Raw genomic sequence first — 18,717 nt, 5'->3', positions numbered from 1 at the left:
AGGAACATGTGAACAGAGCTAATCAGGTATGGCCATTTAACAAGTTCATTGCCAAGCTGAAAATTGGAATTTCGTGTGGTGGCCAAATTTTTTTTATTTTTTTATTTAGATTTTATTGTGCTCAAAATAAGTTAAATATATTATTTATATGCTTTTATTATTATGTACTCTAAATATCTATTACGCGATATCGCGTGATATGTAATTCGGTCAAATAAATTATATATTTTACAAATAAAAAACATTTAAATATAATAATTATAACTTTAATTATCAGTCTTTTATAATCACATAGAATTTTTAAAAATAACGTACAAATAGAAAAAAATAATTATCAAAAATCAACATTTATAGGGAACTTATTAAAAAAAAAAAAAAAAAAAAACAATACTCAAAATAAATAAAAACCAAACATCAAGCACGCTAAATCAACGAATAACTAAACAAAATCGTCACGTCGTCGCCTTGTCCGAACACCGCCACTGTGTGCACTGGCTAACATAAACAATAGACAATGGCTGGCGGCCATCCCCACTCCATGAAAGTCGATCCCTTCCCTAGTGGCCAATATAAATATTACGCGCCGTTTCGCTGTGGCCACTATACTATTCCGCTTAGAAACTTGATAGCGACGTCTACACGATAACGCGTGATCGGCCGGGAGGTGAGAACTCGCAACACGCGATATCGCGTGATTTGGCAATGAACGTGTTAAACAAAATAGGAGAGGAAAGGTTAGCAAAACAAGTGTTTTTGCCAGGATCTTCTTCATCAGTTGCATCAGTCTTGGGACTGGTAGCTCAGCAGCAATTTCCTCCATTCCGCTCTGTCATTGGCTTTCTTCTTAACCTCTTGGTAACTTCTCAAACCCGTGCTGTCTTTGACTTGGTCAAGAAAGCTTTTCCTTGGTCTGCCTCTTCTTTTCCCCTCTATGTCGAAGTATATCAAACCACCAATCCCTTCTAATTTTGATCGATTTTTATTAGAGTTCTTGTTTCGTTTATCTCTCTCTCAGGACTTGTTGATTTGATTTTTTTTCTGTCTTTTATTTTGTTCATGCAACGCCAGCACCACATTTCAAAAGCCTCCAATCTTCTTACATCTTCTCTGCCTAGAATACAGGTTTCACATCCATACAGTGCAATGCTCCATATCAATGTCTTTACTAATTTTTTTTCCAATTGTAGGTTGAGGTTGCCTGTTAAAATGCTTTTCATCTTAGAGAATTGGGCTTTTGCATTGTTTATTCTTGATCTTATGTCTTCTCTTGTTCTGCCATCTTCTGTTATTAGGCTTTCTAAATATTTAAAGCTTTTCAATTGTTTTATTTGTTCCCCACTGATGTCTATATGCTCTTTATTGATAGGGATTTTGCCTGTAACAATGATTTTAGTCTTATCTGTGTTGATTTTTATTTTATATTGCCAGGGTGGCATGAAAAAAAAAGACCCACTGGAAGATCAAGATCTAACTGGATTTGTACAGATCACCTTAGAAGACTGAAATATAAGGATACTTTAAAAAAACGATTTAACAAATGTAAAGGAAATTAGAATTTATTTACAATTCCTATATATTATGAGCATCATTCAGGGAAAGGGCAAACGAATTGGTTACAACATTCAAAATATTATCACAAGAATGAGTCGAATAGCATAAGTCAGGGTTTCCCAAATTCTGTTCCGCAGAAAATGAACAAGTGTTCCATGATGTCAGCGGCCAAGCCATGTATTTTTAAACATGGAAGTAGTTCGGGAAAGGGAATACACTGTTTATGACTGGTCATAAAAATTGCCTGCAAAATGTTAGTGACCAATCAGCAAGGAAGTATAAAGAAAATTTTTCCACTGAAATTGAAGATCAAGGTAGTCTGTATCCAGTTCTCAAATCTAGTAATACTGAATACTTTCTTTGCAAGTTTGTATTGTAGGGTGAAAGTGCTTGTTTCAAAACTGTAGTGCTGTGATTTTTTAAAAGTAATAGACCTACAGATTTAAATTTTAATATGAATAAGAGACAAGAGACTTTGTTTAATTTTGGTGTTAAGAAATCTCTTATTGAAGGTGTTTGTGATGCAACAAATAGTGATTAATCCCCTCCAGCCTACAAAGTGATCTCCAGGATGTACAAATGTCCAGGATGTGCATTCACTCGTAAGTACTTATAATAATACATAAATAATTCATAATAATTATAAATTTTTGGTAATCAGAATGGGATATGTCAATGAAAATCAGCACATTAATTTAATGATGTTGGCCCGAGGAAACTAAAATATGCTACAAGATTTCATTAGTCAGTGATTTTATATAATTTTATATTTGTCAACATGTCACACCATATACATAAATGTACTAATACTCTTTATGATTATGCCATAATTAATTATTAATACATTACAAAATAACCAAGGTGCTCTGTGAAAATTTCAGGATTTGTAAAGTGTTCCGTCATAGGAAAAATCTGGGAAACGCTGGCATAAGTCATACTTCTATTTGTCACAACTACAGATGAGTAAACAGGAGAAAACAACATTAAAATTCTGTAAAATATTACATGGATGTTTTATGTAACATGTTTTCACTTTTACAAGTTTCTGCTTGTGAAAAAAACTTGAGAAATACATTTCAGATATGTAAATTGCATTCATAATGCAAATTACGTGTTATTCAAATTTGTGACATAAGAACTGTGATATCAGTATAATGTGTATAACGTAAGTCTGCACTGTGAATCCTCAGAAACAAGCATGTGCATAAGACTTTTTGTATAAAAGCTGTTGCTTTTGAAGACAAGGTCATCACAATGTAGAGTATCTCATCTGGAGTGTCACAATGTAGTGTCTCATTTGGAGAGTCACAATGTGAAGGTCTCATACAGGTCGTCACAATGAAAGTCATCATATAGAAATTGTCAAGTAGGACTCGACAGTAAGAAGGAAAGACAACAGGAAGGTGTGTTCGTTGGCAAGGAAGAATTTCATTAGTGGAAAACACATTCATCATTGACTGAGGATGACCTCGGTCAATGATGAATCGATAGCAGAAGTCAGTGTCAAAGAAAAGAGAAATGGCAGGAAAAATGAAGCAAAGACGGCAGGAAGGTAAAGAACGTTGTCATTCAAATGGAAAGGAAATGTGCAGCAAATGTATACTTAAGTGATAATTATATTCCAGAAGAATTCAGAGTTTGTTGTGAATGCTAAAGGAAGTAAAGTTGCACATGGACTATTCGAGTAATATGTTCCCGCTTTTTATTTAGCAGTAATAATTTTGTATTGTTTATGATGCCTTTAATTATTTGTCTATGTCGATGCCTTTAATTATTTGTCTATGTCGAAAGTCAAAAATACTGTTACTTTCAAGGAAGAGTTTAAAGGTTAAATGAACCGCTGACCTGGTTGGCCGAGTGGTTAGTGTATCCGCTCTCTAACCAAAAGGCTGCGAGTTTGAATCCTGCCGTAGGAATACATGTTTGTGATTGTCTGTGAAAATACTAGTGATAGTGATGGGCAGTAGATGCCATTGGTTTAGATGATGATGGTAGTTGTGGTTCATTGTAGAGTAGTGGAGACAGAGAGCAGTAAGTAGGTGCCCTCCCTCGAATAGTGTTTGGACTCCCTGGAGGTGTCACGTATTAATAATAATAATAACTTTCACATGTGGAGCTAAATGCTAGATTTAACTGGTAGAATTAATTTGTTTATTCCTAAACAATGAATAGGATAAGAGAAGAAACTATTTAAGATTGGTTTTATAAGGTTTTTATGATTAATTACTTGTACATACGTTAATAGTTTAAGTAAATACTGTGAAATTTTTAAAGCTTCATTAATTTGTGCAACACAGTGATAATGAATGTCAATGCACTAATCCCTCTCCCCAAAAAAAAACTAACTTGGAATTATCTAACCAACAAAGGATAAAAAATTAAATTATTGTTAATTTAAGCCATGACTGACATAAGAATATTGGTCAGATGAAAGGGAGGGAATAATATACATTTATTATAGTAACCAAACCTCGCAAACTTGCACTCATTAACATAAATGACACAGTTGATTGGTAAAAATAAATAAAGGTGTGTGAACGTGAGAGAAATAGAATACTACTTGTATAACAGTTCCAAGGAACTAGGTCAGTTTAGTTGTGCAATCCAAAAAAAAAAAAAAGAAAAAAAAAGAATATAAATAAGAAATAATACAAAATAAATCAATAATTAAAAAAATTATGAAATTATTTATAGCAATTAATTCCCAAAACTTGGTGAGGGTGATGACAGTGTTTGACACGTTTCAAGGAATAGACAATGTCATTTAAATCTACTATAATGTAACATCTTTGGCTGATTCCAGTGAATTCTATGTATAATGTCGATGGCATGAGAAGCAAGGCCTGAACCCTCTGATTCCAGAAATCTTACGTAATCTTGGTGCTCTTAGATTCTGATCTTAGGAGAATAGTCAGTCTGTTCAAAATAGTTGACAAGAATAGGTTACTTGATAATATCAGGTAAGGATAGTGGAGGTAATTTATCTTTAGGAATAAACATAAATGGAGAAAGGCTGCATCATCTGAAATTTGCAAATGATATTGTCCTAATAGCAGATAATCTTGAAGATCTGGAAGAAAGGCTAAATCAGCTAAATGAAGCCTCCAGAATAATTGGATTAAAAATAAATAGAGAAAAAACAAAAATAGTGATGAATAAATATATTAACCATAGAACTGTCAAAGTTGAAAACCATGAAATAGAACAATTACTTCATATGTGTATTTGGGCCAATTGTTATCCTTTGAGGAGTGCCAAAGAAAAGAGATTGAATGAAGAATTCATCTTGGATGGATGGCTTATGGGAAAATGAGAGACATATTCAGAAGTGACATCCCTATGAGTCTAAAAAGGAAAGCTTTCGACCAGTGCATACCTCCTGCCCTAACATATGGAGGAGGAACATGGACTTTAACAGAAGCCCTAAACAAAAACTGAGAACAACACAACATCGCATGGAAAGAAGTATGCTAAAAATAACATTAAGAGATAGGAAGACAAATACCTGGATAAGATCTCAAACAGGTGTCACGGATATTGTAAAATACATTAAACAGGCTAAGTGGAGATGGGCTTGGCCATATTGCCAGATGCAGTGACAGGAGATGGACTAGAAAAACAACAGAGTGGAGACCGATGGATGGAGCAAGACAAAGAGGAAGACCGAGAAGAAGATAAAGGGATGAACTAAAACAAATTGCAGGAGTGAGAAGGATGGGAGAGGCAGAAAACCGAGTGATCTGGAAAATCATGGGGGAGACCTTCGTCCAGAAGTGGACAGAACCAAAAGGTTGAAGAAGAAGAAGAAGAAGACAGACTAGGTGGAGGTTGAAGCAACTGCTTCATTTAACTGCCACCTAATCCACAACAAACGGGTTATAAATTTAACTAAAAGTCCCCTGACTCATGAATATTATCAAAAGGTCTGGATTTTGTATTATCACCTCAACATATACCATATTTAGATTTCATGGAAAGAGGAATCAGAAACTTACATACAGATGAAGCTAATAAACTTCGGTTTGAAATTGCATAGATTTTATATAAAGCTAAACCAACTTCTTGAACAATTATCAGAACTATATGTTTTTCATTCCCTTAGCCAAAACACTAACACTGTCATCACAAAAGCAGACAAAGATAATACCACTGCCGACAGATACTGCCAAGTATAATCAAAAACCTATGGACAAATCAACATATATTATAATTAGCAGGGATTCTACTCAAAGCCAAATAAACAAATTATTGAACCAAACATTTTTTAGATGCTAACACTGCTGAAAAATTGTGAATTCATTATGCTTGTCCCTCACATATCTATGGCCTTCCCAAGGTACACAAGTCAAATTATTCAATGCACCCAATTGACTGCATTGGTTCACCTACTTATTTAGCCAAATACTTTTGAATTTTCTTCAAAACTTCACTGGCCAAACCAATTCTTACACTAAAAACAGTAATGACTTCAAGGTGAAAATTAAAGATGGACTCTGAAATTATGGTCTCTTTGATGTGGCTTCTCCATTTATATACTGTAATTCAATATGTCAATTGGATAACAGACCTCTTCAAGAAACTCTTCAGTTTTTACAAGATGATTTTGCTGAGGGAATTGCTAATTTGTTTAAATTTACCATCAATGCAAGATATTTCACATGGAAAAACAAACTGTATCAACAAATAGAAGGAACAGCGATGAACAGTCTCTCACCTGCTTTGGCTGATTACTACATGGAGCATCTGGAAAGCAAAATTTAAAACACCCTTTTTCTTCAAACCTGTATCTGGTTATGTTCTGTTGATGAAATATTTCCAGTCTGGTTCCACTCTGAAACAGAATAACTGCAATTTTTGGAACAGAATAAACTCCTTAGGGAAATGTATCAAAGTCACAATTGAATGCAAATTTGACAGCAGTGTTTCCTTCTTGGATACCTTTGTAATCCATCACTCTATGCAATATTGAATTTTCCATCTACAGGAAGCCTACCTTCATTGGTACATCCACCCAGCTTCATATAATCATCCTTCACATAAGACAGGCATTATCAAAAAAAGTCTTGTACACAGAGCACATCCACTGTTCTTCAGACTCCCTTCTTTCAGAATTAAATAAACTATGAATTGCTTTGTTGTCTAATGGATAGAAAGAAACTACCAACCAGAAAATAATTGATAATTATCATCCCTTCGCTGGACTACAATCTGATGTGAAGAGGATTTCTATACTTTATCTTAAAGAAACTTATGAACAAACAGCAAGGATTTTCTGCAGATACAATCTATACACTACTTTCAAACCAGCATGAAAGTTGCTTACTTACTAAAGATAAATTACCTCCACTGTCCTTACCTGGTATCTATTTAGTATTCTGTTCTTGTTGATTGCTAAAATCAGAATCAAAGAATAGTAAAATTACATAAGATTTCTGGAATCAGAGGGTTCAGGCCTTACTTCTCATGCCATTGACACTAGACAGAGTTCACTGGAATAAGCCAAAGATGTTATGCTGTAGTAGATTTAAATTCAATTGTCTATTTCTTGAGGGAGACTTCCTGAATACAGATAATCCAAATGATAACCAACAAAATCACTTAAATACAACAAGAATGGAGATGTGTGACTGTAGAACAAATGTAAAGCACCAAAGAAAGACAGCAACTATAACAGTGAAACAATGACAGGATTTAGCTGTAATATTGTGCAACACGAACTTGGCAGAATAAAAAATTCCTGCATAAAACAGTTGGAGAAGCAAATTAGCTGATACAGTATTGCAGTTGTGGTTACAAAAGAGAAAAAAAAGGCTACACAATAAAAAGCTGAATAAACCATTTGTGGTTTAAGAATTAAATCTCCGATTCTAATATCAGATGATGAATAATAAGAGCAGAGTTAATGTGAATCCTTGTCTTACCCTGATTTTACATCAAACCATCTTCCTATATTTCCTTCAATTCTAACTGTTGACTTACAACTTAAATATAGACCATGTATTGCTTTGTATAATGTTTCACTACCCTACATAATTTTAGTGTTTTAAAAAGCTTTTCTCTAGGCAATTTGTTGTATGCCTTTTCCAGATCTATAAAACTTAAGTAGAGATCCTTGCCATACTCCCATGATTTCTCAACATTTGTCATAAAGTGAAAATATGATCTTGACACCTCTATCTTACTTGAACTCAGATTGTTCTTCTCCAAGTTTTCTTATTTTTCTGCCTCTTTCAAGAATGTTTGCATAAATCTTACCTGGAACACTTAGTAGAGAAATTCATCTGTACTTCTCACATTTATTCCCCTTTTTTTTTTTAATAGAAAGGAACTTTGAGAGTTCTACTCCAATCATCTGGTGCATCTAAGTCCCCTGAATTATGTAATGTAGCCATTGCAAAACTCTTATATTTGAGCATTTCTGGTCGAATATCATCTATTCCAGACATCTACCTTTCTATATTTCAAGTTTTTGATGGCTTTTTGAATAAGTATTGATATATGGTACTGTTTTGTCCTTGTTTTTCAAATAGTCTTTCAAAGTAATTACTCCAGACATCTAGGATATCTTTATCTTCCATTTTCATGTCAATTTCATTATCTTTAATTTCTTTTACAGTACTCTTTCCTCCATTTCTAGTCTTCTTCAATAGCTTGCAGAACATTTTGCAACCTTCCTGATATTTGTTTTCTATAATCTTAGTAATAGCTAAACTTTGTTTAGCTACTTTTAAACATAGCTTAGCTTTCTTAAATTTTTTTTTCCTGAATTCTTTTATGGCTTTCTTCTTTTCCAGGACTGCTTCTTTAACATCATGTGTCCACCATGGTGTTCTTATTTGTCTATGCTTGCAGACAACTTCACAACCTCACTAGCTGAATCGATCAATATTTTCTTCAGAGTTTGCCACTGAGACTCCAAGATTTGGTGCTTGCTTTCAAACTGATTCATTTTTTTCTTGAACAATGTTTGTATATGTTTGAGTCTACAGTTTACCTGTAAAAGCTACTCAACTTTAATGCTTTTTAAAACTTTCTTACATACTGTTCTTTTCAATGTGATGTTCATTTTGATCCTACTTAGAACTAAGTGTTGATCACTTGAAATTTCAAATCCTCTGTATGCTCTTGTATACTGCACAAAAATGAAGATATCATTATCCACAATGATACAGTAAATGAGGCTTTTTTTTATTTTTTGCATCTTCTCCCCACATGAGCTTGTGCACACACATCTTTATATTGAAACATGGTGTTAGAAAAGACTAGTCCATGTCCTAAGCTGAATTTAAGTAGATACTTATCATTAATGTCTTGCCCTTTTCTGCAATTTTTCCCAAAACATCTGGAAAAGCTGAGCCTCCAAGATATAACACCATTTCAACTCTAGAAGACTGCATTATTAGGGGAAACCTTACATTTTATGATGATATCTAGTCAATTCCTAGACCTTTGGATAAGGCTTGAATTGGACTCATCTGCCAGTCAAAAATTTGAATAGGCTGTTGCATGTCTGTTGTTACACTTTGACTACGTGTTAACCGAATACAGAAATAATAATAATAATACCAATTAAAAAAAGATAAACAAAATTTCCTACCTCTTTTTCTTTGCATAAAACGCCTTTCTGAAGACAGACAAAAGCATCACTGATGAATAAACCATAATGTCTGCAAAGTTTCAATGTTTTCTTTTCATCATAATCAGCCAACCATTCACTGAGGACTTTAACTGGAAATTTGCAATTTTTTACGCTGTATGCTACACACATTACTTCCAGAGCCCATCTGAAATGTAAAGGTTAAATAAGTGAAATAACAACATTATATCATTACATTATTATTTTTTTCTTCTCAGCATAAAATAAGTGGGACAAAATTTATTCCATGCATTTAATGATGTTTATAGTTAATTTTAAATGTGAACATGAAACTGAGTTTTCCACATATGCAATATTCTATTAATACTATGATTATTTTATCACAGTCCCAGACATAAAATGTTCTTCAATCCATAATACTTGAGTATCTTAATATGTTTATGATTTAATAGATGTGTGAAAATATTACTGTAACTTATCGACAACTCTTGAACTTGTAGGTCAGAACTTTCAGGAAATGCATATGAAGTTCATATGAGAGCTGGAAGCTGCATTTATTAAGAGAAGGAAAAAGGTAGCACTTGTTTTCAAGCACAATAAATAGTAGCAGCATAAATGCTGCAACTTAAATTTGTTTATTTAGTAATATGGGAGTGAAAATTTAATCTTCTATGATAAACAATGAGGGTAAATTATATTTAAAAAAATTAAAGATAGAAACCAAAATAAATTTATCTGTAAAATTTTCATCTGAATATCGTAGGCATCTTCGTTACACTGAGGTTCAGTTCACTTTAGAATAACAAAAAAAATCAACTAGCTTTTTTTTAGATATTTTAATTCTTTGGCAACCAGATGGTAATTTACAATTTTCTGCTTTTAGAAAAGAAATTCATAATGATTGCCATTTATATATCCATGCTAATTCTTCTCATCATCATAATCAAAAGATTACAACTATTAACATCAGATCTGTTCAACTATTAATTGGACAGATTTGATGGTCCTGTTACATTGTGTTCATATTTGTTCCACTGAAGACCTTTTACAACAAGAACTGAATTACATCAAATCTACTTTTATGAAAAATGGCTTTAATGAATCTTTTATTAAGAAAGCCTTTAACAGCTTTTGACAACGTCTCTAGAGCTGAAGATATCATGGATTCCACTCTCTTATATTAAAGGGCTTTCTGAACATATAGTTAAAAGTCTAAAACTCTTAATATTGTAGTATCTTTTTATCCTGTCAGGAAGAATTTTTACCTTCCTTTCTTCACCTAAAGACAAGCTTTCTCTCCTCAACCCTCCAGATGTCTACCAGATCCTATGCTCCTGTGATCTGTCTTAAGTTGAGCAGTCTGGCAGATCTACATACATTCATCGTGAAAAATATAAATCTTAGACCCAGTACCATAGACTCGAATGGTCTTGCATAGCAGGACATGCGATTTTGATTAAACAGAGTTCTTTTTTTTATTATTTTATTATTATTACAGGCAACTCCAAGAAGTCATTAGACTCATCGAGGGAGGCCCTAAGCATCATGTCAAGAACAACTATTCAACATCCACACAGTATCTATCATACTTTGCCTAGAACTCATTCACAGTCATGGCACCCACAACAGACTTTGGCAGCTTATTCCACTCACCACTCTCCAAGTAAAAAACCTAGTTCTAACACCCTTGCTAACCACACTCTTGCCCAGTTTCCATGGATGGCCCCAAGTCCTTCCACCACCAGTCCTGTTCTGAAAAATATCCTCTGAAGTAATCTTATAAGAACCATTCAGTAATTCGAATGTCTCAATCATATCATATCACTCCCCCTTTTCCACTTATCAACCAGTTTCTGTAACATACAAATCTTCAACCTGTTCTCATAAGGTTCATTCCATAGACCTGCTATCATCTTGGTCACTCGCCTCTGGATCCACTCCACATCCTCCCCATCAAGAAGAAACCCTGGTGCCCAGATCTGCATGAATTAGTCAACACGGGGCTTTATCAACGCTTGATACAGATGAACAATAACCTGTTTGTCTCTGCTCGTCAAAGTATTTTTCAGCAACCAAGTGATTTGATGAGCTGATTTAGCCACTTTTGCGATGTGCCCCCTAAACTTCAACTCCCTATCCACTAACACTCCCAAATCCTTGGCCTCGTCAATCTCCTGGAGCACAGTTTCACCAATGTGGTATACTATTGCTAATCTTTTCAACCCAAAATGCATAACCTTACACTGTGCCACATTAAACTGACATCCATTCTCCTTAGCCCAGTCCTCCAATCTATCCAAATCATCCAGCAAAATTTTGACATCATGTGCATTCATTATTGCTCTACCCAACTTTGCATCATCAGCAAACAAATGAACAGTTCCTCTCAGATCCTTTCCTATATCATTAATGAGCAAATTAAATAGTAGTGGTCCAAGAACAGAACCCTGTGGCACACCACTAGTCACAGGCTGTCTTTTGGACTCTACTCCTCAATAAACTACTCTCCGATATCTCTCCATCAACCACCCACCTATCCATTTCACCAACCCTATATCCATTCCCATATGTTGGGAGTTTACGGATTAGAATTCCATGTGGTATCCTGTGAAAGGCTTAGCCAGGTTCAGCAGTATCACTGTAAACCCATTACCCTTATCCAGTTCAGTTGTCACTGTATTATAAAACGTGAGCAAGTTACTGAGGCATGATCTACCCTTCACAAAACCATGCTGTCCCCCATACAGTATCCCATTTTCATCTATTCATTCCTGTATTTTTCTTTTTGGGAAGAAAACTAAGTTTTCACATAGAAGTAGATTCCTTACAGACCACTTATACAAAGAGTTGTGAAACTTTCCTACACTAATCAAACTTAAACAGAACTGATGGCCTTCGGTTATCCCTTTATGGGAAATATTACACATCATTTTTATGAAAATTCCTGATTACTATATTACTGTAAATTTTTTTTTTTAATTTTTGTTTCTTTATTCTTATTATTTTTTTTTAAATAATTGGAATTTTAGACTGTATGCTGTCCTATTAATGAGAGGATAAAACTTTCTTGGGGCGCTTAAGGGCCAAAGCTGTATAACTGAGAGGAGACCTCCACATAGTCTTTAAAGGAATGCAGAGAACCGACCAGGGCTTCTGGCCTAATGTCCAATCCTCACCTTCTCGTGGTGCACCCTGTTGGGTATCTACCTGGATACTGGACGAACGAGGATGGGCTGGCAATTTGGGATTTAGCTGACCAAATTGTATTCTTATTGGCTTAAACCAATATACAAAATGATGGTACAACATGACAAAATTTCATGCCGGCTGGGGCGTCGCCTGGTTAAACAAGGCCCTCATTGTTTTCGCCAGGGAACCAGTGTGAACAGCGAAAAGTCAGCTACTGGAACAAATCTGAAAGCACACCCCAACTCAACATCACCATAGTTAAAGATCGGTACTATCAACCTAAGAAGCCTGAATGGCAAAGAAATGGAGCTAGCTGAGAAATTAGATAAGTACCAGATCGACATAATAGTGGTGACTGAAACAAAAAAGATAAAAACTGGCGAGATCTTTCAGAGCAATAAATACAAAATGTTATATTCAGGCAATGACAATCAAGGAAAAGAAGGGTTAGCCATGGTATTCAACACTAAATATGAGGCTAATCTTCTTGAATGGCAGGCAGTCTCAAGTAGAGTAATGTGGGCAAATATCAGAATGGGGAACTGGACAATGAGACTTATTTGTGCCTATGGTCCCACAGAAGGCTGTACTAAGGTAGAAGTGGAGGAATTTTTTTGAGGCTTTAGAAAAAGCAACTGACATAATGAAAAAGGAAAAGTTGGTCCTTGTTGGGGATCTAAATAGCAGAGTAGGAAATGATTGTGAGACATATAAAAATATTTTGGGAAAATTTGGAGAAAAGAGCAAAGCTAATAATAATGGCAAATATCTGTTGGATTTCTGCTCAGGACATGGACTGGTTATTACTAACACCATGCTCCAACATAAAAATGTGCACAAATTCACATGGAGAGAAGAGGCTAGGAATAAGAAAAGTCTCATTGACTATGTTATTGTTGATAGTGATGTTTTCTCCCTGGTGCAGGACACCAGAGTGTAGAGAGGATTTGAAATTGGAAGCGATCACTATTTAGTCTTCAGCAGGATAAAACTGAATTTCATATTGAAAAAAATAACATGTAAGAAAGTTTTAAAGCTAATAAAAGTTGAGACGCTCTCATATGTGAACTGTAGACTAAAATACACAAAGATTATTGAAAAAAAAAATGGAGTTTCAGAACAAGAACTAAACCTTGGAGATTCAGTTGCAAACCTTGAAGAAAGCCGTGATTGATTCAGCCAGAGAGGCAAGTGGTGGGGTTGTCTGGAAGGATAGAAAAACCAGAACTCCATGGTGGACACAGGAAGTTAAAAAGGCAGTGAAGGAAAAGAAGAAAGCATATCAAAAGTTCCTGGCAAATAAGTCAGCTTGTGCTCTTAGAGAATACAGAGACAAATGTAAGAAAGCTAAACTGTGTAAAACTAGCTAAACAAAAGTCATGGGTGGACTTTGGCAAGAACATAGAAAATAAATATGAAGAAGGTGATAAGATATTCTGGAGGTTGTTGAAGAAGCTTAGAAATGGAGGAAAGAGTGCTGTAAAAGGAATTAGAGATGATAAAGGTGACATGAAAACGGGAGAAAAAGATAACTTTGAAGTAGGGAGTAATTACTTCGAAAAATTGCTAAATGAAACAAGCAGTGATAGCACAGTGGTAAAAAAACATGCATTCAATCAGAATACATATGAAGTAGAAAAAAAAGTCATCAAAGGCTTGAAATGTGGAAATGCAGCAGGAGTAGATGATATTCCACCAGAAATGCTGAAGTATGGTGGAATAAATGTCTTACATTGGCTGCACCTGTATAGTTCAGAAGGCCTGGACAGAGGGACGAATTCCTGATGATTGGAGTAGGGCTCTAATAGTACCCATATGTTAAAAGAGAAATAAAACTGAATGTGAGAATTACAGAGGTATTTCCCTACTGAGTGTTCCTGGCAAAATCTATGCAAGTATACTTGAGAAACGGTAGAAAAGAATTGTGGAAGAAAAGCTTGTTGAAGAACAAGCTGGATTCAGGCCAAATAAAGGCTGTCAGGATCAGATCTTCACTTTACGACAATTAGTTGAGAAAGCATGGGAATATAACAAAGATCTGTAGTTAAGCTTTGTCGATCTGGAAAAGGTATACACCAAGGTGCCAAGAGAGAAGCTATTCAATACACTACAGTTATATGGTGTCAATGGGGCATTATATCAAGCAATACTTAGTCTTTATTTGAGTTGCAAGTCAGCAGTTAGAATTGAAGGAAGTATAGAAAGATGGTTTAATGTTAAATCTAGTGTGAGACAAGGATGTACATTATCCCCTCTGTTATTCATTATCTATAGGGATCACATTATGAAGGAAAGTGGTAATAAACATGATATAAGAATTGGAGATGTTAATGTCAGCTGTTTGCTGACATTAACATCTTTATGCAGACGATGTCATACTTCTAAATAAATCTGTTACAAGTTTGCAAGATTCCCTGACTAAATTGAATAACTGTTGTAATAAATATGGTATGAAGGTCAGTAATAAAAAGACAAAGACAATGAAAATAGGTAGAATCGTTGAAAATGTCAACTGTGTGCTGAATGGGGAACCTGTGGAACAAGTAAAACATTTCAGCTACTTAGGCACGATTTTTAGTGAAGATGGTAAATTAAATATGGAAATAGACATCAGAATCAACAAAGCTGGTATGGTAGGAAGTCAATTGAATAAATTCATATGGAATAAGAGAGAAATTAGTCGGAACCTAAATTAGCTGTATACAAGACAGTGTTCAAACCAGTTTTAACTTGCAGATCTGAGAGCTGGGTCAGAAGTAAAACACTTGACCAAAGACTAGAGACCGCAGATATGAGAGTCATGAGAAAGATTAGAGGCGTGAACAGATGGAATCAATGGCAATATCATATTAAAAACGAATATATTAGGAAAGAAGTTGACATTGTGAGCATCCAGGAATGCGTTAGCAGAGCTAATCTCAGGTGGTATGGTCACTTGAACAGAATGGGTGAGGAAAGATTAGCAAAACAAGTGTTCTCTGCCAGGTTGGTAGGAAAACGATCCAGAGGAAGACCAAGATATAGGTGGATTGATATGGTACAAAGTGCCTTAGATGACAGAAATATAAGATCTGATAATGTTGAAGTCTTGACAAGTAACATACTGATTTGGAGGAAAATTGTAGATAGGAAGTTAGTAATGATGTAAATTTTTCATATAGTACTGTCATATCCTGTACACCCCTTGAGTGTACATGTCAGGAATTTGATGATGATGATAACATTTTTTTGAAAATGATTCTTTAATTGTAATTTTATGTTGTCAATGTACTGAGGAGGCTTACTATACATAGTAAAAAATTTTATAGCTAATAAATTTATTTCATGCAAGTTTAAGTTTCCATTTTTAATTTTTCCAACTATGTCAACTTATGTACTTATATTAAAGAAGAAATTATATTCTTATTTCATCCTTTATCAGTATAAGCATACAAAATTTGAGTGAAGTATCCTCATGACTAGGCTACTTGTATATAGAGGTTAATCCCTTCACATCAATTGCCTCAGTATTGTAAAATCTCTTATGATATGTGACTATGTAACTTATCATGTTTGCTTTTACACGTTTTTTTAAGGAGATTGCATTCAGAGAAATGCCAGTTTTGTCTGTAATAATTTAACCATAGATCTTTGTTAAAATAATGTTGCACGTGACGTCATTATGTAATGCTGCTAACCCATGTCCATGTATGACAATTTCAAAAGATGTGTGAATATGACATCATCATGGTCGAATGTCATACATGACCATATATGAAAGTTTCAAGAGACATGCACATGCATGTACAATGGTAGTTTGGGCCTTTATAAGGTGAAATGTTGAGAGGGACTTTGTCTTAGGGTTCTCAACCCTCTTTTACCTGGGTCTGCAGCCAAGTGAGGGCTGCTGTCGGTATTCAAAAAAGAAGCATTGTAGGTCTGAGGTTTCTGAGTCTTCTCTTGCCTGGATTTGCAACCACATGAGGTCTGCTGTTGGTAACCGAAAGAGAAGTGTCGTAGGTTTTAGGATTCTCAATCTTCTCTTACTGGGATCCACAGCCATGAGAAGTATTGTGTCGATTGTCAAAACAACTTGCAAAGAAAGAGCTGCACATTGCCACCAAGTTAAGGGTCCTAAAAGGCACAGAATAATCGATGACTCGAACAAAGAAATTTGGCAGGAAATCAAGAACAACCAGCAATAGGGAAAAAACACAAAAAGGAGCACTTTCGGGTGAACAAAAGATTCATATAAAAGGCAGTGCTGAATGAGAATTGTAACTAGTTATGTGATAATTCCAAACAAGAATATACATCAAGTGTGTCTATTTATGGGTACAATAAGATAATGTAAAATGATATTGAATTAAGCTTATTCAAGGTATGCTTTATTGTCGGTTTGAGTATATATGACAGGCAGGATATTCTAGATTGTGAATTAGCTTTAAAGGAAGAAAATTAAAACTAAGTTTAAAATACGAGGAATTGAAAATAAAGAATTGTAATGCAATCGTATATATATATGTTAATGTGAATCAAACTATGTAAATAATCCTTTTTTGATTTAATTTAATTTAACATTGAACTGATTTTGTCAATACACAATCCTGAAAATTTTGAACCTGCAAAAGATAAAGTTAATGTGATCAAGAATCAAGCCATGACTAATTAAAGGTAAAGATTAACACAAGCGGGGAATGCTAACAATATCTGCTTTGTCTTTAGTTTAAAATCTTATAATCTCGCACTCAATACATAGTCTAACTGGCGCAATCGTAAAACAAATAAATTTGTTAGACTATAGAGCGTGAGAACATAAGATCTAGTAGAATTAAATAAATGGTGGCAGTTGACCACTTATGAAGTTTTAAGAAAAGAACAACAAAGACAAAGCAGGGTTGACAAATATGTAATAGAAAAACAGAACATTTTAACAGTATCCCATAATATGAGGCATACTTCCTTTCATATACATACATTTGCTATGTAATATAGGAAAGATCACTATCCAGACCAGTTTCAACCTTTATAAAGGTCCTTTATATACATGTCCAAAAGGAAGCATGCTGTGGAATACTAAGGTAACTGAAGTAAAGTCAACAGCCTCTATGTACAAGCAGACTATTCATGAAGGTGCTTCACACCCTCTTTAAGATATTTCAACTTCCCTCACACTTGAGTGAAGGATTAAACAAGAGTATAATTTTTTGAAAAATATAATTTACTTTGTAACCAAGTGTTGGGAGTGAATTCTATAATGAAGATAATTCTACTTGTGATTACTGGAGGTCAACAGCATCTGAATCAATGCAAGAGTATCTAATATTTTTTTGCAGCATGGCTCTGTGAAGGGTAGGTGATGCCTTAGTAATCTGTTAACTTTTTATAATTGAGTGACAGCTGTGTTGGATAAAGGGACTGGCTACATGATGATACTGCTGGATTTTGCAAAGGCATTTGACAAGATACCACATGGAACTCTATTACACAAATTGGGATGGATATGAAACTGGTGATATGGATAAAAGAGTGGCTGATAGACAGATATCAAAAAAGTAATATGTGGAGGAGCAGCATCCAGGAGAAAGCAGGTGACTAGTTGTGTGCCACAGGACTCTGTGCTTGGACCATTGCTGTTTAAGTTGTGCATAAATGATATAGGAAATAATTTTAAGGAAAATATTCAGTTGTTTGCTGATGCAAAGTTGGGTAGGTAATAGTTAATAAAGGTGATGTAGAGAGTTTGCAAGATGATTTGAATATGATGACAGTATGGGCAAAACATAATGGATGGCAATTTAATGTTGAAAAGTGTAAAGCTATGCATTCTGGGATACAAAGATTACAAGTGTACAACACTGAGGGAACTGTACTCCAGGAAATTGATGAAGCCAGGGATTAGTTGATTACTGAAGAACATACTAACAAGCAAGATATGGGAGTTATCATTCCCCTTTATAAAGCCTTTATACAACCACATCTGGATTTCTGTGCTCAAGTCTGGTCACCTGGATTTCTTGGGGATGAAGTGGTGGAGAGAATCCAGAGGCGAGTGAGCAAGATGGTGTCACTCCTGTGGAATGATCTCTATGAAGAGAATGAGGATTTGTAAATTGCAAAACTTGGTTGATAGGTGAAAAGGGAGGGATATGATAGAAACATTTAAACCCAACTAGCTGATTGATCCTGGCTGGGCCATCCAGGACTGTATATCTTTTATAGGATCAATGCAGGGGAAATGTTTTAGCACTTGGCCATAGGGAGCTGAACAAGAGGTCATCACTGAAATTGGCCAGGTGGTCAGTACCCACCAACAGGTCATGGGTTCAAATCCTAATGCAGGCATGATGTTTGTGATTGTCTTACCTTGTGTACTACTTTAACCCTTGATGTGTTAGAGT

General features: G+C 34.9%; 1 protein-coding gene across 2 annotated transcripts in view; it reads right to left on the bottom strand.

Moving 5' to 3' along the window:
* Positions 1–18,717, bottom strand: part of LOC150093813 (SAC3 domain-containing protein 1) — a 120,962-nt gene that overhangs the window by 10,688 nt on the left and 91,557 nt on the right. For both annotated transcript variants that reach the window (XM_090412985.1, XM_090412984.1), the window contains one exon: positions 9,149–9,335. In XM_090412985.1, coding sequence (XP_090269111.1) covers positions 9,149–9,335 — 187 coding nt within the window. The remainder of the gene's footprint in view (positions 1–9,148; positions 9,336–18,717) is intronic.

Source organism: Typopeltis vanoorti, chromosome 23 (genome assembly GCF_054136105.1).
Source record: "Typopeltis vanoorti isolate ZY-2024b chromosome 23, IOZ_Tvanoo_1.0, whole genome shotgun sequence".
Taxonomy (NCBI): domain Eukaryota; kingdom Metazoa; phylum Arthropoda; class Arachnida; order Uropygi; family Thelyphonidae; genus Typopeltis; species Typopeltis vanoorti.
This window is presented reverse-complemented; position numbering and strand designations above follow the sequence as displayed.